The sequence below is a fragment of the Scyliorhinus torazame genome, chromosome 7, assembly GCF_047496885.1.
Source record: "Scyliorhinus torazame isolate Kashiwa2021f chromosome 7, sScyTor2.1, whole genome shotgun sequence".
Classification (NCBI taxonomy): domain Eukaryota; kingdom Metazoa; phylum Chordata; class Chondrichthyes; order Carcharhiniformes; family Scyliorhinidae; genus Scyliorhinus; species Scyliorhinus torazame.
In genome coordinates this window covers 69,100,182-69,122,576 of record NC_092713.1, presented here as the reverse complement: position 1 = coordinate 69,122,576, position 22,395 = coordinate 69,100,182, and the positions used below count along the sequence as shown (strand labels likewise).

At 45.9% G+C, this 22,395-nt stretch overlaps 1 protein-coding gene across 3 annotated transcripts in view; it reads left to right on the top strand.

Moving 5' to 3' along the window:
* ipo13b (importin 13b) overlaps positions 1-22,395 on the top strand; it is a 253,469-nt gene that overhangs the window by 173,607 nt on the left and 57,467 nt on the right. For all 3 annotated transcript variants that reach the window (XM_072510858.1, XM_072510859.1, XM_072510857.1), the window contains one exon: positions 6,305-6,401. In XM_072510858.1, coding sequence (XP_072366959.1) covers positions 6,305-6,401 — 97 coding nt within the window. The remainder of the gene's footprint in view (positions 1-6,304; positions 6,402-22,395) is intronic.

Sequence of the window (22,395 nt, the reverse complement as noted above, 5' to 3'; positions counted from 1 at the left end):
TTCGCTTTCCCCGGGAAAACTTCATCTCTGTAATCAGCAGCGCTCTTTTCAAACGTCTCCCCAGCACTTGTTCCAAGTTCAGTCACGGGGACAGTTGCCAGGAAGACAGCATCACATTTCACAGAGGGAGCCCTCACCAAACTTCTGGATATGTTGAACAGAGGCGTGACATCCTGTACCCACAATCAACCAGACATCCAGCAAGCAAAGTCACCAACCCACCTGGGTGGCTGTGGTGGTGATGGTGAGTGTCAGTTCAGTAAAAAGAAGAGGCTACAGTGCCGAAAGAAGATGAATGACCTCCTTCATGCAAAAAGTGTATGTCTACCTGCTCGTGTCTCCAGTTTGATGTCATGCCATTGGGTTCGGTCGTCCCAGAGCTGCTGGAGCTACAAAGGCAGTCAGGAGCATCAGGAAGGGATGACAGCATCCTTCTTTGGACTGCAAGGCCAACTGGAAGAGTCAAATCTCCTTCTGTCAGAGAAGATGGTGCCGGTCACTCCAACGTAACAAGGCCAACACTGTGAGGACCTTGGTGCAGGACGTGCACTCCATGGCGAAGGGTGTCCGCTCCATTTTACAGCTCATGGCTGAGGGCATGAGGTACAGGGCTTCAACTGCATGGTGCAGGCACTAGTGGGAATTCATGAGTGTCAGCACCAAAGGGCGACAGGGCTTCTGCATCTCACTCCAGCTACCCCTCCATCCCATGGAGGTGCCATGGGGCGGAATTCTCCGCCCCCCCCGGGCCGGGTCGGAGAATCGGCGCCCTGTGAATTGCGCCACCCCGCCCCGACGCCGGGACGCAATTCTCGAGAATCGGCGCCATTGGCGCCGGCCGGGATATGCGCCGACTCTCCGGCCCGGATGAGCCGAGCGGCCATCATCAAAAAGCCGAGACCCGCCGGCAGCATTCTAACATCCTCTGAACTGGAGGGACCTCGGCATTGAAGAGTCCGGGGGCGGCCTGGGAGGGGGTCGACCCTAGGGAGGCCTCCGTAGTGGCCTGGCCCGCGATCGGGGCCCACCAGTCGGCGGGCCGGCCTCTCTGCACCCCGGCCTCCTTTCCTTAGCGCCGGCTCCTGTAGCCCTGCGCCATTTGGTGTCGGGTCCGGCGCGGGGAAGAAGGCTCCAGCGCCGTCCTAGCCCTCTGTGGGCCGCAGAATGGGGTCCCAGAACGGGTGCAGGAGTAAAACACTCCCGTTTTTTCTCTGGTGTTGGCATTTAGCCGCCCGATGGAAGAATCCCGCCCCCTGTCTCCCAGACACCCAAAGGGAAAAGGATAGATGGGAGTCCAGCCCCGGGGCTTTCCTCCCAAGTGACTCTGGGAGTGTCCAGCCCATCTGACACCCCCTTCCCCGTGAGCGACACCTCCAGCCCCCTTCAAGGTCTAGGCCCGCAGAAGATGCCCGCCAAGGTCACCTCAGGCAACAGCGTGTGGAAAGTAACAGGCTGCCTCAACCTCCGCTGTGGAACAAAGGGGCACACCTAGATGCAGCAGGAGGGTGAGGAAGAGAAATAAAGGATTGGCACCTAGTGGACACATGTGAACCTAGGCACTGGTAGAGATAAATCACCATTGTAATCGTGCACTTGTACTAAAAATCACTTTGTTTACCCTTCAAGATCCTCCACAATGTCATGTCATGATGCCATGCTCCGCAAACCCGGTGCTTCATCCTTGTGGAGTATGAGAATGGCAGTGTGAGAATCCCACACTGATGCTGTAAAACCACGCCGCTGCTGGCACCTAGACCTGGTTATCCCCAAACTGAGGGAATGAGGGCACCCCATGTCCATGTGGGCCCTGGCCTTTGCCCGAAGTTCCTCCCCACTTTCTTTCTCGGTTGCCCCTCGCTGCCCTCCTCAACATCTTCCTCATCCAAGGATCTGGTGCTCCTCCATCCCCTCCAAGCTCAGCTGCTTTCCCTGCTGCAGAGCACAGCAAACCACTGTGATGTCGGACACTCTTTAGGGGCTGTATTGGAGGGCTCCCGCCGATTGGTCCAGGCACCGGAACTGCATCTTGAGCAGTTCATTCGCCTGCTTGACCAGCGCCGTGTTTTCGCATGAGCCTTGTACAGCAGGCCTCAGCAGCTCTTTGTGGCCCCCACACTAGTGTCATCAGCCATCTGAACGGGTTCCCTGAGGAGCCATCCCTCCAGTCGCTGCTCTCCCTCTTGACTTGGATCTGTCAACGACCCAAAAAGTAACTAGAATGGACATTCCCTGGGAAATGGGCACATATCTGCACAATGCGCGTTGTATGGTCACAGACGATCTGGAGATTGAGGGAGTGGTATCCCTTGGGGTTCACAAATGGTGCGCCATGCAGCCATGGGGCGTGCAAAGCCACATGGGTGCAGTTGATAACGCTCTACACCTGGGGTTTTATGTCTGATATGCAGACAAAGCCCATGGCCCTAGCCACCTGGCTCGCGTGGTCCCAGTCCAAGTTGATGCATATATCGGGCCTCGCAAATAGCGTATCTGTAACCTCCCTTATGCACTTGTACGCGGCAGACTCGGAGATGCCGCAGAGGTCACCCATGCAGCCCTGAAACAAGCCGGTGGCATTGAAGTTCAGAGTGGCAGTAACTTTCAAGATCATAGGCAATGTGTGACCTCCTAATCCACGTATTGCCAGCATGTGCATCACCTGGCACAGGTGGTCCACCGTCCCCCAGGACAGACGCAGTCTTCTCTGGTACTAGACCTATGACGTCTAGAGGTAGGAAATTCTGCAGTGGAATACCTGTGGTCGGTAGTGACTCCTACGAGGATATTCCATCTGTGGGCCCTGCTCCTGGAAGGTCAATGGGCCTTGCCTCGCCCTCCTCTGCAGTGCACTGGTCTTGGACAGGTGCAGCAGCATGTCGCTGCTGCTGTTCGAATGCCAGCTCAACTGGCTCTATGATTCTCCCAAATCAATAGGTGAAAGGAAGAGAACATCAAAGTTAGCAAAGAGGTGTCCTGACAATGTCCTGATCCACAGCCCTCTCGGGATCTCTGGGACATCCACCCATGTGCATCCCCCTATGTGAGCACATTTCCAATGAACCTTATTCCCTCCTCTGTCACACAATAACCTCTTTCAACTGTTACCCTTTCAACTCCACCAGAATGAGGTGCTTCGACCCTTGAGAGCCTCAGTGGGTCGCATGAGTCCCCAAAGAGTGAGGAGTGAGCGGAGTTGAGTGCATTCACTGGACCTGCATTCTGATCTCACAGGGGAATGAGATGCTGCCACCCGTCATCTCCTGGACAGGGTGACTGTTGAGTGACTTCCCTATGATGCCTTACATTGGGGGCCACATTTGTGCCATCTTTATTATGGAGACATGAGTATTAGCCTCAGAGTTCAATGCTTGGGGGCTAGGCTTCCAGTTGGGTGCCAGTCAATGGCGCATTGATGCAATGTGATACTGATTAAATTGACACAATTGACTTGTCAAGGAGCTGATTAGGCAACTGACTTCCCCTTGTGGCAGAGGAGGCATATCAGATGCATGTGAAGACTGCAATTTGCAGTCAACTTCATCCTTAGAGGCCCCCCCCCCCCCCCTCCCCCCCCCCCCCCCCCCCCCCCCCCCCCCCCCCCCCCCAAAGCTCTCATGGGCTGCGGATTAAATGAGCCTTCCAACTTGAACAGCCAGCCACCCAGGCACTAATCCCTGACAGCCTGGCTTCCGTACCCAGTGAAAATTGGCACCAGAAAATTTGGACTGTCCAACTTACTTATCCAGATAGTTAAGCTCTTTACTTACCAAAATATGACAGCTAGTGCCATAAAGAGGGTGTGTAGTTTCTGCTCTGATTCTCTCCACTTCTCCCTGTGAGGTTTCCCTGCTCTGACTGTGTTCTGTAGAATGTGTTCTGCAGAATCCTCTATCAGGAGATTTCCCAGGAAAATTGGAGAAAAGTAAGTGTGTATTTTTTTTGGTAGTCTGAATCAGAGTTGGAAATATGGTTTCGGGCAATTGTTTGCTGATAAACTCTGTGATCCCATTAACTTAATATGAACTGGCCGAAAGTCACTTCAGTTTAATAAATGGGTAACCAAAGCTGCCAAGCATCAGAAACCATCTGATGACTCATAAATTATTTTCTCCTCCTTCAGTAACTGGATTAGTTTTCAACTAGCCAAATATATGGATCTGTAAATTACATTTATATATGTACAGAAATAAATTAAGTAATGTACGTCTCATCTCTTTCAATGTTGGTAAGTGCTCTGTGGTGCAATTAGGTTTTGGAAACTCCAGGCACATTTGTACTGTGCATGGATGTATGTTAAAGGCTACAGACCATGAGAGGGACCTTGTAAATCTTAATAAATAAGGACATGTCACAGTTGGATCATGGCCATTCGGAAAGCAAATAGACTATTAATTTGTATTTCTTGGATGTGGTAATGTAAGAATACTGCATTTGGACTTGGAATAAGTCCAAGAACACTATACTTAGTCTTTGCAATGGAGTACTGAGTGTTGTCTCCAGCCATCCCCACAACTGAACTACTAGACAGTAGAGAAGATGTAGAGGGGAGTGACTTAATTTATTTTTTGGTGGGCTTTTTTCATTGGGTATGCTTAAAATCGGAGTTTTTGAAAATGATTAATGGATAAATTCTGCTCTGCTACATTGGTTATTTGATGAATAGGAATTGTAGGTCTATAGGGCATACATATGCAATTGTTTAGCACAAAGTTAATTTAGATGTTATATAAGTATTTATTTTCAGAAAGACGCACAACCATGGAATAGATTATTGAAGCATGTGATACATATGTGTTTGTTTCAGCCCTTCAAAAGGGAGATGGGGGTTGTTCCTGAAAGCAGAGGAAAGCGGCAACACATCCCATCTCGTAAAGTCTTCCTCCATCTGGTCCACCAACCGTGTCAAATTAAGCTTATGCAGGGCCTCCTAGCTACCTGGATACCCAGGTATCGAAAGCTCCTCTCAGCCCTCTTCAACGGCAGCTCCTCTAGCCCCCTTTCCTGGCCCCCCGCATGCACTACAAAGAATTCACTCTTCCCCACGTTGAGCTTGTAGCCCGAGAAGTCCTCAAACTCCCTAAGGATCCGCATGACCTCTGCCCCCACACCCAAAGATGTGCAGGGTAGGTGGAATGGCCATGCTAAATTGCTTCTTAATTGGAAAAAAATAATTGGGTACTCTAAATTTATTTAAAAAAAGAAAACACTCTTGAATTATGCATTTAGTTTTCCATAGATGTATATTTCAAAAGTGAAGTTACAATTCTCAAAAATAGTTGGTTACGTTGTTTAATCTATTGTAATTAGTCCATTCAGCTTCAAAACCGAACCACATATGCACAGTGTTATAATATTACAAATAAGTGTGTATTTTTCCAAAGAATGAATTGCCATATCTGCAGGAGATTGCAGTGTGCACCTGCCATTTATCTCACAATTGCTGTGTGATATACTGGAATGCAAGCTGTCCTCGTGCAGCTAATTTTGCCTTATGACATCGATCTTGAGTTGGTCTGTTGCAAGTTTGGGGATTTGCCTTGGATATTCTCTTGTACAGAGGCATTAGCCACCCCATAATCAGACTGTAGGTCTTTTGTTATTTGGCTGTGCCCAACTGCCCAATATCCAAGTATATGATTGTGAGCCTGAGCGTAACATTGAAATCTCTTTGTGATCAGAACCAGATATTCTCAGGTGTTCTCCTTTCAATCTTTTGAAGGTGGGCTGAGAATGCACTTGGTTAGATGAAGCCAAATACAAATCGTTTCAGCTTCTGTCAGTAAACGCTTGGAACTGTTGTGATGGGATTCACACAACAACAGCAATAATTGCATTTATACAACACAGTTGACATCGTAAAAATCCCAATGTGGTAAACATTCTCAAAAAAAAGAGGAGGGGGGAATCTTGAGGGAATTTCAGAGCTTTGGACCCACTGGCTGAAGACACTGCTGCTCGAGGGTTGTAGGACAGGAGGAGGTTACAAAGATGGGGAGAGAGATGTGGCCGTGTATTTTCATAATGAAAGTGGGGGAGTTGATGATTGTATTGCCATTGAATGTCATGGGGCAATGGTTAGATTCTCGATGATCTTTGCCTGGCACTTGTGTTGCACGAATACTACTCCAGATTGTACAATGAGTTTGAATTGCTCCAGATTGATGTTATCAAACTAATTTCCCCACAGTGGTGGCTGAGCTAGGCGATTGTCCTCATGGAATTTGCTTTTCTTTGATCACCTTTTTTGAATTTTGACAGTGTCACTCTGCCTGTGTAAATATGTTTGGATTGTTTTCTTTTTCAGCTGGTGCACATATTTGCCAATGATCCGACCCACTTTGTCCCAGTAAAGGCTCTATTCCTTCTCGTTACATCTGTGACCCTCTCAATATTCCAACAAGGTAGGTGGCCACACTTTAAATGTGGATCATTTGGAAATTCTAATGTGTGCTACCAAATCTTTTTTTGTAGTGGTTTGTGATTCATAGTGATCAAGCTAGTGGTTTTTAATGTGCGTTTCCCAGTTCCTGTGGTACTCGGTGAGTTTAGTGCAGCCCTGTATTCCTGTCAGAAATAAAATAATGAAAGCTCATAACATCTAATTTATGATGAAAAGTGATTTTTTATTGTCTGCGTTGAACATGTAAATGTATGGCTGCTGGAAAACCGCCTGTGTTAGCCATGCTGTATGATTATAATCTGTACCTTGGATTTCCAATAGTTGCTGATAGACAATGGAATGTGGTTAAGAGGAGAAGCTGATTTTCACACTCAGCAGTTTCCTTGTGATGAGTTGGTAATTTATGTATGTACAAATGCGCACAGAGAGAAAGGTTGATATGTGAAAAAGAAAGTAGCTTCTTTCAGGATGATTGTAGGGTCAGTCATAGTGCGGTACTATTCAAATGAGATGAACGTTAAAAGTGAGCTGTCAGTTGAAAGGATATTTGAAATATGGGAGCAAAAATTTTAAAAATGAAAGGAAATGACCTGGAACGGGAACAAATTAAGTGTTATAAATGTGAGGGAAACCACTAATTTACAAATTGAATAGAGTTTCCACTATGAGCGCAATTGGCGATCTGTGAGCAAAATGCGATCCTAGTTGTGCTGTATTTCCAAAGTGAAGTGATATTTGCATAATCTCACACAAAATCTTTCATGAACCATTGTGATTGAATGTTGTTTTAGAATCTACTTTTTTCCCTTTGCATTAAAAATATTCATTGACTTATTTCAGAGCGAGAACCTGTTTATTAATACAGCTGGAAATGGGCATATTCCATAGAATCCCGACAGTACAGAAGTAGGCCAATCGGCCCATCGAGTCTACCAGGCCCACTCTTCTGCCCTATCCTCGCAACCCTATCTAACCTGGACACTTTTTAACACTAAGGGGCAATTTTACCATGGCCAATCCACGTAACCTGCAACTTTGGACTGTAAGAGGAAACTGGAGCACCCGGAGGAAACCAATGCAGACACGAGGAAAATGTACAAACTCCACACAGTCACCTGAGGTCGGAATCGTACCCGGGTCCGTAGCACTGTGAGGCAGCAGTGCTAACCACCTGTGCCATCGTGCTGCCCCAGACCAGTATCGCTGGTATACTATCATGATGCTGGGCCAACCCCCAACATGCTAGGATACTGGGCAAGAACCCCAATACTTTTTGTTTTAATTTGTAATACTATGAGGAAAGGATACTTCAAAGAACAAAGAAATGTACAGCACAGGAACATCACTCCGGGAGTGATTCCATGTGCAAATTAGGGGTATGGTATAGTAAAACAAATTTTATTATTAATACATTATCAATCTACCTTAATATCACCGAAATGTAGCTTAAAGTTACCAGTTAACAATGCTTAACAATAAGATGAAAAGAAACACTTTAACTTCTAGCTGACACCTTCTCTCCAAACAAGGAAATACCAGCACAGGTCAAAGACCACTTAGAAATAAAGGTTAGCAAGTGCTGGATTATTTGCCGTTCTCTGGATATAGAGTGCTTTGAAAGACTGCATTGACGAATCATAGAATACCTATAGTGCAGAGGAGGCCATTCAGCCCATTGTGTCTGCACCAGCCCTTTGAAGGAGCATTCTATCCATTACACTCGCCCGTCCATTCCGCCCTCTCCCTGTAACTCCATAACCTAATCTGCACATCCCTGGACATATAAGGGGCAAATTTAGCATCGGCAATCTACCTAACCTGTACATCTTTGGACTGTGGAGGGAAACCGGAGCACTCAGAGGAAACCCATGCAGACACTGAGAAAGTGCAGACTCCACACAGACAGTCACCCAAGGTCAGAATTGAGCTCTGGTCCTGTGAAGCAACAGTGCAAACCACTGTGCCACCCTGCTGCCCCAGAGAGAGAGATCCTTGCTGTAAACCGTCTGCAGATTCCTGTCTGTCAGATTCAGTATTAATCTGACATCCTTCTGCCGAAAGTTGCAGTTCAGCACACAGCTTCCAGAACTAACCTACAGCTGCTCGCTACAGACCTGGCTCCTCCAATTAATTACATAATTTTCATCCCACCCAAATCCCATGACCTAATTATGTAAATTTAAGCACAATGTCTGCAATTAGTTCTTCCCCAGGGAATCCCCAGAAATCATAACAACATCCCACCTGGCCTCTTCTTGTAAACATAAGCATGGCTTGAAAGAATGATGATCGCACCTTTACAACATCTTAATTGCACCTATTGCAGCCAAAACGTTTGTCTTTTAAACCAGGATGTTTAAAAATATTACTGCAAAAGAATACATATAATACAATATAGTTACCAATTTCTTACATTTGGGCGGCACAGTAGCACAGTGGTTAGCACTGTTGCTTCACAGTGCAGGGTCCCAGGTTCGATTCCTGGCTCGGGTCACTGTCTATGCGGAGTCTGCACATTCTCCCTGTGTCTGCGTGGGTTTCCCCAGGGTGCTCCGGTTTTCTCCCACAAGTCCCGAAAGGCATGCTTGTTAAGTGAATTGGACATTCTGAATTCTCCCTTTGTATACACGGAAAGGTGCCAGAGTGTGGCGACTAGGGACTTTTCACAGTAAGTTCATTGCCGTGTTAATGTAAGCCTACTTGTGACAATAATTAAGATTATTGTTATTATTCCTCAGTTTCTTTGCAAATTAACTTTTTTAGTATATAAGGCTTAGGCACTAGTGCCTTAGCACCTTGGATACCTGATTTGTAGGCTTCTCAAATGGGTGCAAATGGGAGAAACTTGCCTTGCTCATTATATTCCTTCACTGTCACTGGTTAAAAATCCTGGAACTCTCTCGCTAACAGCACTGTGGGTGTACCTACACCACATGGACTGCAGTGGTTCAAGAAGGCATCTCACCACCACCTTCTCGAGAGCAATTGTGGATGGGCAATAAATGCTGGCCTTGCCAGTGGCGTCCAAAGAATTAAAAAAAAATGTTTTTAAAGTCCATGTGTGGGTTCACTAATTTTGTGGGCAGGTCCAGTTTCTAACATGATAGCGGTAAAGATTGCAGACTCTCTGTTTGCACTGGACGCAACTTCGGCTGGAAATTCCTCCATCTTTTACGTTCATTTGACTGATTTTAAGTGAAATGTACTGAAGAATTATAACCTAGCAGAAACCCTGGGCTGGATTCTCTGTCCCGCCGAGCCAGATTTCTGGTTCAACACTCCTGCGGGGTGCTCCGTTTCGCCGGCTGGTCAATGGGGTTTCTCACTGTGGGGCAGTCCCGCGCCGTCGGGAAACTCCCAGGCTGCCGGCAAAAGGGAGCATCCTGACGGCGGAGAATCCAGCCCCCCATCTTCTAATATTTCGGAGTTATTTTAGTCTAATTGGCATTCTATGGTTTCTTTAGCCTATACAATATGAATATTCAAATTGGATTACCATGACGGTAATGATATGGAAATTTGGCTCAAATTTGTAGGTTAAAAATGGTTAGTTTTTTGGAGGTTTAAATAAAATCATAACCATTTTTATGAAAATAGTAAATAGTTCGAGAGAACTGTAACTTTTCTTCTGTTTCTTTACACTTTTATTGAACATTTTGTTAGGTACCTTACTGCAGAACATTTTTCGGTTAATTTTCATTGTCAAACTGAATCAGCCTGGTTGCGAAGTAATTACATTTTATTCTGTTGCTTTAATACTTTATCTTTGGTCAACATACATTTTTTAGAAAGACAAACTTCCTGGCAGCAAAAGACCCACAATCTATCTAGTTCACCCTCCACAATCCTGGCAATCTTATAATAATGTTTTTATGATTCTAAAAAGGACTAAAAAATGTAAACCATGACAAACTGGAGTTGTTGACCAGTCATGACAATCAATCTTGTATGCATTCATCTACAACGTATCCCAAAATGATGCAAGTTAAAGCTATCACTGGTGGAAAGTTTTGAGGATCACGGCTCTAAAATCTCCTGTTCCTCCCTGGTATGCTGCCATTGCCATATTTCATGTCTCAATTCTCATTCTGTACCCAAATCAAAGTGGCATCCTCTTTGGCAGGAATAACAGAAAAGCAATATATTATTTGAATGGTGATAGATTGCAGGACTCTGCAGTGCAGAGGGATGTGGGTGTTCTGGTACCTGAATCTCAAAACATTACTTTGCAGCTACAGAAGGTGAACAGGAATGCAAATTGAATTTTGCTGTTTACTTCTGACTGCTTGCTTCTGTGAGCAACCACACAAATGAACCTTCTAACCCCCACAGACTATCTCCATGGCAACGTGGCAAGCTTTGGGATGTTCCCAATAGAAATGCAAAATAATCATCTTGCACCTTCTAAACAACCCTGTTGATGAAGTGACCCATATGAGTAATTAATATTTCAAATTGAGTTTACAACCTTCTTTGAGATAGTAATAGACACCCTGGCAAATATTCCTTGTATCTACCCTTCTGACTATTTCTGATGAGAAAATTCAACCCAAAGTAAAACAAAATCAAAAGTGGCTCACAGAATTCCTAAAGTGCAGAAGGAGGCCATTCAGCTCATCGACCCTCTGAATGCACTCTGCACACTTCTCCCATCCTAACCCCGTAATCCCACCTAACCTGCACGTCTTTGGACTGTGGGAGGAAACGGGAGCACCCAAAGGAAACCCATGCAAGCATTGGGAGAAAGTGCAAAGGCCGGAATTGAACCCAGGTCTGTGGTGCTGTGAGGCAGCAGTGCGAATCACTGTGCCACCGTGCCATTCCCAAAGGTTATATGTATAGGTAGTAATGATTCCGAGGATATTACCTACATGTATAGGGAGGTGATGTTTTGCTTCTTGGGTGATGTGTAGGTGATTTCATGGTTCAAGAAACATTTGCATGCAAATACCTACATTTGATGGGATTTTTCTGGCAATTGTTCAAACCAGACCCAGATACGAGTACATATTGGTCCCAATTCTGTGTAACTAATTCATTTGTAGAAAAAGTATGGCTAACAAATAGCCACATTATAAACAAGTTTGTTTATATTAATTAAATATCACCAAGATGTGATGTATTCTGTGTTTTGCAAATGGTAGAGATTGTGAGAGCTCTTACCATGTTGATTCAGAGAATAACGGATTTACCCTCGCTTACAGTTGTGTATATCGAAAATTCAACAAAAATTGAAGATCTTTGATGCAGAAGATCAAGTTTCATCTATTGAAAGAATTTTTGAGTCATTACTTCTTTCATTTAATATCCTGTATTCAACTTTTATGGTGATTGGCCATTATATTCCTAAACTGAAGGGTCGACAGACATCTTTGTATTCAGGAGCAAGATGACGTTTTAGTTTGTCAGAATTTTGTCGTGGGCACCAATGTAGAAACAAATGTAGGTGGAATTCTGCGTTTGGGAGACTTATGTTCTCCCGCTGGAGTAGAATTGCTCCTGATCTGCACTGGCACCTATGAGCAGCGTCCAGGAGCAAATCCTTTGCCATGCATATTCATATTCATGCATGGCGGGGAGCTCCCGGGATTCCATTCCGTATTCTGCTATCAGGCTGCCATGAATAACCTCAGCCAGTACAGGAATTGAACCAGGGTTGTTGGCCTCACTCTGCATCACAAACCAGCTGTCTAGCTAACTGAGCTAAACCGACCCCAAACTGTAATGGTTGTTATTTTATGTCTATCATCATAAGCTAGTTTATCCATTCAATTGACTGTTACAGATATTGATGCCCACCTCTATCACTTACACGGCTACTGTTCAAGTTCCGGCCTTGAATGACACGACGTTTAACAGATTAAATGTATGATGTAAAAAAACAGTGGGTGTAACAGGTCTGCAAAAATGTAAATGGTAAATAACCTTGCAAACTAGTTTGTCAGCATTCCTGACAGACTTCGTTGTGTTGGTACATTAGGGCAGTGAATAAACAACGTAATTAATAAAAAGATCACTGTGTAATTGTGGGATTTAATTGCGTGGCATTGATAGAAAATTAATCTACGCGTTATTTAAAGTATACTCCCAGCAGGACATCTCTGTGATTTTGGTGAATAAAAGAGTGTTTGAACAGATGCTCTTCCCTCATACTCTCTCAGCTCATCTTGTTCATAAGATCCCCAACTCCTCCTCTCTCTCAACTCTTTTCACTAACCTGCTGTCTGGCTCTATGATAGCTGATATTGTAAATGGTTCCCTCATCTGGGATACTGTCCTTTTCCTCTCTCTTTCAAATCAGCTCTCATCGCACCCTCCGCAAAAACCTCATTCTCGACTCCACCGTACTTGTAAACTACTGCTCAAAATCCAACTTCCTTCTCCCCTCAACTCCTTGAAGTTGTTGTGTTCATCTTTCTGGCAATTCCACATTTGAATCTTTGTTATGTTTCTGCCATTACCATAGCACTAAAATGGCACTAAACAGTGCAGAAAATGACATCCTGTGACAATTACTATGGGCATGGTGACTATTCTCATCATGTTTCTCACCTATTTTGCGCCCTTTGATACCATTGACCACACAATCCTCCTCCCCTATCTGTCCTCTGTTGTGCCGCGACGGAATACTGCCTTCACCTGGTTCCACAATCGCCTAATCAGTTATAACTGAAGATTCTCCTGCAATGGCTTCGCTTCACATCCCTGCATCCTTTTATGTCCCCTCCTATTTTTCATCGGCCCCTCAGCCATATCTTTTGAAGGCAAGATGCCACATTCCAAATGTAACCTGTTGTTACCCAGCTTTACCTCAACACCATCACCTCTGTCAACTCCACTGCTCCTGTGTTGTTTTCTCCAGTTAAAGAGGAAGGTTGTTCCCATGTCTTTGCTTCACAAAGAGGACCTGCTTTCACCTACGTAATGTCTTTCATCTCCTCCCTGCAACATGACTGGCCAAACCTACTGCCTTGACTTTATTCTCAAAATTTCCTTTTTGATGCAAATCGCCCTTCCCTTTCATTAAATGTCTTGCAAAAGTCTTCCGTCCTAATCTTTACTTGAGATTCAGCATGTTTCCTTGGCTGAGCACTTATGAAGTGCTTAGAAACATTTCTTATAAAATTGCTGTATAAATGCAAGTTTTTTTTGGTGCAGAGCTTGTAACTGCTTGGGTTACTAGTTAAAATTATATTTAAAAATTATATTTTTTCTGTTGCTAAGAAGCTTTGTTGCCATGATACTGGTCTGCAGTCTCTGGAGATCATCTTGAAACCTGAACCCTCTGTTCACATATTCGGAGGATTCTGTGACATTTGAACATGTATTAGAATTTTGTTATGAAAAATCGTTGCAGCAGTCATGAAGGATTTTGCATCAAACAAGGAAATAAAATCCACTCTCTCAACACATCTGATTATCAAAAATGCTTCATACACTGCAAATTACTGGCAAAGAATCACATCATCATAGACTCCCCTCAGCGCAGAAGGGGGCCATTCAGCCCACCGGGTCTGCACCGACCCTCCGAAAGAGCACCCTACCATGTCCACTCCTCCGTCCACCCATCCTATCCCCATAACCTAATCTACACACTGGGCACGAAGGGCAATTTAGCATGACCAATCCACCTAACCTGCACATCTTGGACTGTGGGAAGAAACTGGAGCATCCGGAGGAAACCGACACAGACACGGGGAGAATGTGCAAACTCCACACAGTCACCTGAGGCCAGAATTAAACCCAGGTCCCTGGAGCTGTGAGGCAGCAGTGCAAGCCATTGTGCCTCCCTACATACAATTAGACTTTAATTTTAGTGGATAAGAAATTATAGATTCAAAAACTCGCTATCCAGGGTAAGCTGATAGAATAGTGGCCAGAGGTCAAATCTACACAGGTTCTTCATCATATCAAAGTACGCCCTAGGATTATGCCCCAGTGACTATGAAGGAGCAGCAACATATTTCCATGTCAGGATGGTAAGTGACTTGACGGGAAAACTCCAGGTGATGATGTTCCCAGGTATCTGCTGCCCTTGTCCTTCTAGGTGATAATGGTCATGGGTTTGAAACCTGCCGCCTAAGGAACCTTGGCGAGTACCTGCTGTGCATCCTGTAGATAGTCCATACTGCTTCCACTTTGTGTTATTGGTGAAGGGAGTGTGGTGGGGGTAGCAATCAGGTGGGCTGCTTTGTCCTGGATGGCATTGAGCTTCATCAGTGTTGTTAGAGCTGCACTCATCCTGGCAAGTGGAGATTATTCTATTACACTCCGGACTGGTGCTTTGTAGAAGGTGTACAGGCTTTGGGGAGTCAGGAGGTAAGTTACTCGTTGTATGATTCCTAGCCTTTGACCGGCTCATACAGCCACAGTATTTATATGGCTAGTTTAGTTCAGATTTTAGTCAATGGTAATCTCCAGGATGTTAGAATACTGACCATTTCTGCATCATCATACATTAGGAATTTATGATGCTTTGCCATATTCTCAATGCTGTAAGATGGCTATCTGTGAAGTCAAAGACAGCAGTTCAACCTCGGGACGTAAATCCCAAAATCAAATTTACTATTTTAAATTTATGCACAATTATTAGCAACAATCAATTGTATCAATGTTTTCAAGGTTGTATGTCGCTTCTGCGCTGTAATGAATCTGAAAATTTGTGTATGGCAGTCCCTTCACAGTTAACAATAGGGAAATATGTGGACATGGCTGAAATAAAAGGCACTCATCATGGAAGATGAACACAATTTGGAATTGGCTCCTGCTCTTTAAAAGTAACCTTTAATTGAAAGATTCCCTCTATAGAGCCAAGCCGATGCACCTGTTAATATTCTCTTACCACTTGGCAGTTCAGTGGAAGCTGTTTGCTTCCCTGAAATGCCAGTCTGGTTGGTTTGATCATTTGTGTGGGTATGCATCACACCTGAAATGTCCACAGTTACTATTGTTGAAGTTGCTAAAGTTGCTTGTTAGTTGGCTTTTTAGAAGTGTTGGTATAATTGGTGTAATGTCTGGTGATGAAAGTGAAGAACCGTTTTTGGTCTGCATTTTATTGGGTAGCTTTGCTTTCGGAGGACTCATTTTCATTTACCTTGTGGTGAAATTTTATTTCTTCTTTCTCCTGTAACTCCCACTGCTCACGCTCATCCTTTCTTCAAGGTACTAACAATGCTGGGGTGGATCAGCCTCTATAGTCCACCTGATTTTGGGTGGTTTCTATTGGAATATCAGATGGAATCTATGCAACATTCTTCTCTTTCCCTCCACCACCCCCCAAACAATTATCGCTTCCAAACGTTTCTGTCTGAATTGACAGTAACCTTTGAATAATATACACAAGTGACGGTGGGTCTGTTCAAGTGACCCCAAAACAGCAGGAGAGAGTCAAACAATCTATGTACCATTAATACCACCACACCAAAACTGGATGCAGGGACCACCAGCATATGTTGGTGTTGAGCGACAGACTGTGCCCGCCATACAAAATCCTTTATGGGTATTTTGTAGGCCTGAATTCTTGTTCCCATCAAGAGAATTCCCAAATCCTGAGAAACTGCTTTGAAAGTTCCAATTCTGTTTCACTAGGGTGGGGTGTAATGGGAGTCAGTTTGGAGGCAGCACAGGGGCTGCCAAGTGCAGGAGTGGGCCGGGCAAAAGGCCAGCTTGCAAAAGAAAAAGATAAAACACAAAAGCGCTCTCAAGCCTTCACCACCACCTCCTTCCCTCCGGCCAACGCACTTTATGGCCCAACCTTCCATCCCATGGCACTTTATGTGCCCTCATATAAACTCCATGCAAACCAATGCCCCCCCCCCCCCCCCCCACACACACACAGGGACCTTTTATAGCTCCTGTACCACCTTTGGCAATGCTCGCCACTCCACCCATCACCCTTTGCTCTTACCCCCTCTATACCAGCTCACCCAGTATCCACCATAGGCAGACCTCCGGATTCATGCTAGGAGGAAATAAAATAAAGTTCGAAGTGTCTTATTGGTGAATTCACTTTTTAAAAATTCTCTCCTTGATAAGAGCCCATTCATTACATTTAAATTCCTTCCCTTATAATACCTATCTTGAGTTCCTCAAGATAGTGTCCTATGCCCAATCGTCTTCAGCTGTTTCATCAATGACCTTCCCTCCATTATAAGGTCAGAAATGGGGATGTTCAATAATGAATGTTCAGCTATTCCTCAGATATTGAAGTAGACAAAGTCTAAATGCAACAAGACATGGATAATATCCAGGTTTGGGCTGCCAAGTGAAAAGTCACATTCACGCCACACGAGTGCCAGGCAATCACTATCTCCAACAAAGAATCCCACCATTGCTCCTTGACCGTATCAGCCTCCCCGAACAGGCGCCGGAAGGTGGCGACTAGGGGCTTTTCACAGTAACTTTATTTGAAGCCCACTTGTGACAATAAGCGATTTTGATTTCATTTCATTTCATTGACATTCAATAACATTACCATCGATGAATACCCTACTATCAACATCTTGGGGTTGCCATTGGCAAGAAACTGAACTGGACTCTCTGCATATATATTGTGGGTACCAGAGCAGGTCATAACTTTTGTAAGGGGCAATGAAAGAGTTGTAGAGAAAAACAAAACGGACTTTATTTAACACTAACTATTATGTTCAGCTCCAGTAGTTCCCTACTGGGTCTTCTCTAGTCGGTGCCTGACTGACTAAGGCACATGAACCTTGTTAACGGTCCCCCGCTCCCTTATCGGGGAGCTCATATTCTGCAAGCTCCATGGGGTAGTGGATCATCCCTACCCCATAAGTCCCGTGTGGGATATAACAACCTAGGAATTCTGTGGTGCATACCTAACCTCCTGACTCCCCAACCTGTCTACCATCTACAAGGCACAAGTCAGGAGTGTGATGGAATGCTCTCCACTTGTTTGGATGAGTGCAGTTGCAGTAACACTGAAGCTTAACGCCATCCAGGACAAAGCAGTCCACTTGATTGGCACTCCATCCACAAACATCAACTCCCTCCACCACCGACGCAAAGTGGCAGCAGTGTGTGCCACCTGCAAGATGTACTGCAGGAACTCATCGAGCCTCCTCAAACAGCACCTTCCAAATCCGTGACGGCTACCATCTAGAAGGACAAGGACAGAAGACCCATGGGAACACCACCACTTGGAAGTTCCCCTCCAAGCCACTCATCATCCTGACTTGGAAATGTATCACTGTTCCTTCATTGTCTCTGGGTCATAATCCTGGACCCCCCCCCCGGACAGCACAGTAGGTGTTCCTACACAATACGGACTGCATCAGTTTAAAAAAGCAACTCACCATTACCTGTAGCCACTTAAAATGGCCAACTCTCTATTCAAAATGGCGAACGGCAAAGGCTGATGGGAAAGTCAGCCAACAAGACAAAAGCCAGCAGCTGCAGGTTGGCTGTGTATTTACCTCTGGAAAGGCCAGACAATATCGATACCAGCAACCATCAGCATAATAAAACAGCCATCTGCATACTAATGAGCAATCCCCGGGAACAATAAGCAACATTTAGACACACAAAGCAAAACCAAACTCTTCGGCGCCAGCAGGAGCCTACACAAAAGGAGGTGAACGAGCACCTCAAGACCGCCCATCGATCAGGGAACCGCTCCAGCATTGGAGAAAACCGAACAAGCGATTGGGACCAGGTACAGGGTCCGCCCCGAAAGGTGGGAAGCCCCTGGGGACTAGAAGAATTGAGCCCCAAGTTCAAATCGCTCTCTTCTTTTCTCTTCCTCTCCACCTCTTCGCGCTCTTCGTCCTGCCCGGGTCACCCAGCAACAACAAACCAACATTGACCGTGACCGGTGCAGTGACTCGTGAAGATCGAACTCGTAAGTTTTAATTCAACGCTCGCTACGAGATAGGCGCTCCCAGCTACCAATCTGTACCAACTTCGAATCCCGCAGGCTCAGAACCCGAACGAAAGGCCATTTGTTTCCCTGACCTGGTGGGCCAGTTCCAAGTTAAGTATAGGCCTGTTAGTTGTAGAAGTAGCTTAGACGTAGAATTTGTGCATGAGTAGCGATTACGGTGTATAATAAATGTGCTTTGATTTAAATCTTACTAATCGGTGTATTGGATTATTGATCATTACTCGGACTTGAACCTCGTGGCATAAAGATACTTGGCGACTCAAGAGCAAAGGTAATAAAACAGAGCAATTGAACTAAGGCAAAATCAGCAACATTATTTGGCGACATCCTGACTGGACCCGATCTAGAAGTGAAAAACCACTCCGGGAGAACCCAGAATTTGAATTAGAAATCCAATTGGAAACAGAAAACCACAAGCGTTCAAGCAGTTCTGATCAATACTCATAATTCGGAAGTGTGTGTATGCATGCGTAACTAACAGGGCGATAAGGTAAAACTGATAGATTTTCTGTTGCGTCAAAACTGTCGGAAGTTTGTATATCGGAAAGTAGCGAAAGCCGTACCCGTATTTACAGCACCGCCTTAATACCCGTGTCCCAAATTTGAAGAGCAGCATTCGGATTAAAACCCCTGTCCCAAATTTGAAGAGCAGCAGTCGGATAGGAAAGATGGCAATGCAGGCAATGAAGCGCCTAATGAACCCTGAGGAATTTGCGGTCGCAGTGACCAGAAGCAGTAGAGTGGGACAATGTCCCATTTGGGAGGACGAGATCAGGAAATATCTCAAAGGGAAAGATGGCCCCTTTGGAATGAATTCTGTGACAACGAGGAATCAGGTCCCGGAAGTATAGGACATACTTGGTGGGAGAACCTGAGCGAGATCCACAAAAACAGCTTAGGGAAAGCTCGCAAGCCGATGCTTGTCTTGTCTGGCGCACTTGAGCAGCTTCCAGTCTCAATACGAAAAGGCCTATCAGGACACGCAACGTGCAGTCCTGGTACGTGAGGAAACGGAAAAACAGGTAGAAGCATTACAGAGACAGTGTGGTGACCTAAAGGCAGCATTAAGAGCACTCCATGCTGCCACCACAGAACAAAGACAAAGCACGCTAAATCACGCAAAGTGCCGGAAGCAGATTGCAGAGCTGCAATCGCAGCTTTCAGTTCAGAAAGGTTTCCAGGAAACCTTTGGAGAAAAATTAGATCAGGAAGACGGCCCTGATTGGGAAGAATTGAATGAAACAGCGCAGAGATATGTTCAGGGAACATGTGCTCAGGGAAAGCCACAAAAGAGAAAAGCGCCCCAACCCCCCACACAGCAGATAGTTCAAGCTCCAATGAACCCAGTAACTACCCACCGCACAGCCACATCGGACGATGAGGAATTTCTATATTCCACCCCCTTAACAGGCAATGAAGCGCCTAATGAACCCAGAGGAATTTGCGGTTGCAGCGACCAGCAGCAGTAGAGTGGGACAATGTCCCATTTGGGAGGACGAGATCAGGAAATACCTCAAAGGGAAAGGAACATGATTAGGTTGGTAATTGGGTCACAATTACTGGACGCGTGCGATAAGATCACACTGTTCCTCCCCACCTCAGACCCCCACCATTTCTTTGCCACAGTCAAGCATCAGGTGACCATGTACGGCCTGGATGAGCGAGAGCATGTAAAGCTCACAGTTTTAAGTTTAGACCCTTCAGTCGCAGCAGCCCTTCCCGACCCACAGAATGTAGGAGGAGGCACCCTTGCAGAAATGCAAACCGCGATCCTGGATGCGATCGGGTATAACCGGGGTGACCCCGTAGATGGCCTCAACAAATGTAGGCAAAAGAAATCCGAGCACCCCACAGCGTTCGCTGGACGCCTGTGGATCCACTTTGCAGCAGTCTTTGGAGACTTAGACCGCGCCCATTTGTCCCCAGACAACATGGCCAAATGGACCTGCACCCTTATCTCCCATGCCACAGAAACAGGACAGAAAGCCTGCGCGAGTTATGATCCCTCAGAGGAGGCCCATAACGAGAAGTGGGTAGTGAAAAGATTGTCCCACGCTTGGGAGCAATCAATACAAAGCAAACCCGCAGTCAAGAATACCGAGGAAAAGCAGGCCTCTGCAGGTATGCAGGCAGTAAAAACACACCAGAACCCCGCATGGGTGAATGAGGGAAAGAACAGCTCCCCACCCAAGTCACAGGAGTGTTACAACTGCGGACAGTTGGGACACTTCACAAGAGAGTGCAATGCCCCTAGAAAGCCACAGAGAGCCCAGCAGACGGGCACTCTGAGTAAGAAAAAGACAGACCCCATTCATAGCGTTAGCGCCCGTTCAGATCAGACGGACTTGACCGGAACGGACTGACGGTGTACGGGCTCCCCCAGTTGGGTCTGCGACACCCTTTGGGATAGGTCCGGACGACCGGTAGTTGCAGCGAAAATTCGGGGACAGCCCATCGAATTTCTCTGGGACATAGGAGGGTCCCGCACCACAATAAATTCCTCCACCCTGTTTCAAAAAGACACGTGGCTCACTACAGCCACCATCACCCTCAGCGGCTTTACAGGCCACTCACAGCAGGGACACATCACAGCCCCTGTACCCATTCAAATCGGTACCATCACCACCAAGCACCCTGTAGTTTTAGTTGACCTGCCCCACACAGCAGAACACATTCTGGGAATCGCGACCCACAAGCACGACTGTGGACGGATGACTGGCTCCGTACAAATAACAGGACCTGACCCTAGACCCCCAGAACAGGATGGATTTCCCCAAGAGACAGAGGGAGAAATTTCAAAGGTAATAGAAAGCTTATTAGAGCAGGGCGTACTTAGATCAGTAGCCTCCACTAATAATGCGCCGATTTGGCCAGTGAGAAAGCCCGATGGATCATGGCGACTGACCATCGATAATCAGGAACTCAACAAAATCACCCCCGCAGCAGCCCCCACAGTAGCAACAAGTCCTGAGACCATGCTCAAGCAGGGACTCAATTCCCGATTCTTTACGGTTTTGGACGTCAGTAATGGATTCTGGTCCATTCCATTGGCAAAGGCGTGCCAGTACAAATTTGCCTTCACCTTTAAAGCACAGCAGTACACGTGGACATGCCTGCCACAAGGCTTCCACAACTCCCCCTCCATTTTCCACCGACAGCTGGCAAATGGTTTAGCCAAATTCTCTCGCCCCGAATGTCTGGTCCAGTACGTAGACGACATGCTACTGCAGACAGACACCAAGGAAGAGCACATTGAGCTTCTGTCTGAACTCCTGGAACTCTTACATTCAATCGGTTGTAAGTCAACCCCAAAAAGGCCCAGATTTTGGAAGATAAAGTGATATATTTGGGAACAATTATCACATGGTAAACGCGAGATCGAGCATAAAAGGATTGACTCGATCGCTAAATTGCCCCTTCCCCAGAACGTTTCAGCCCTCCGGTCGTTTTTAGGACTGGTTGGCTACTGCCAAAACCACATTGACGGTTTCGCCAGCAAGGCAGCAACCCTCTCAGACCTCCTAAAGAAAGGAGCACCCTGGGAATGGCTTCCACAGCATATGGATGCTGTGGACTCTTTAAAACAGGCACTCATAGCAGCCCCCTCACTACAAGTTCCAGACCCGCTTTCCCCTTACGCCGTAGAGGTAGCGACCACAGACCGCACCCTTTCAGCCGTGCTCCTCCAGGAACGGCACGACCAGTTAAGGCCCATAGCTTATGCCTCCAGAATTTTAGATGCTGTGGAGCAGGGATTTTCAGCCTGTGAGAGGCACCTGCTCGCAGTTTTTTGGGCAGTGCAGTATTTTTCATATATTACCGGACTGAACCCCATCACAATCCTCACCGAACACACCCCCGCCCAACATTTACTGGACGGACGGCTCAAGGACTGTACAGTCAGTCAGATTAGAGCAGCGAGATGGACCCTTCTCTTGCAGGGACGGGATATCACTGTTAAAAGGACAAAGACGTGCACCTATTTAGCCGACAACTTAACAGTACCCCGGAATCCCCCATGAATGCGAAATTATCTCTCCACACATTATCTCACAACACAGGCCCCTTTATCGCTAAAACACCCCCCAGAAAG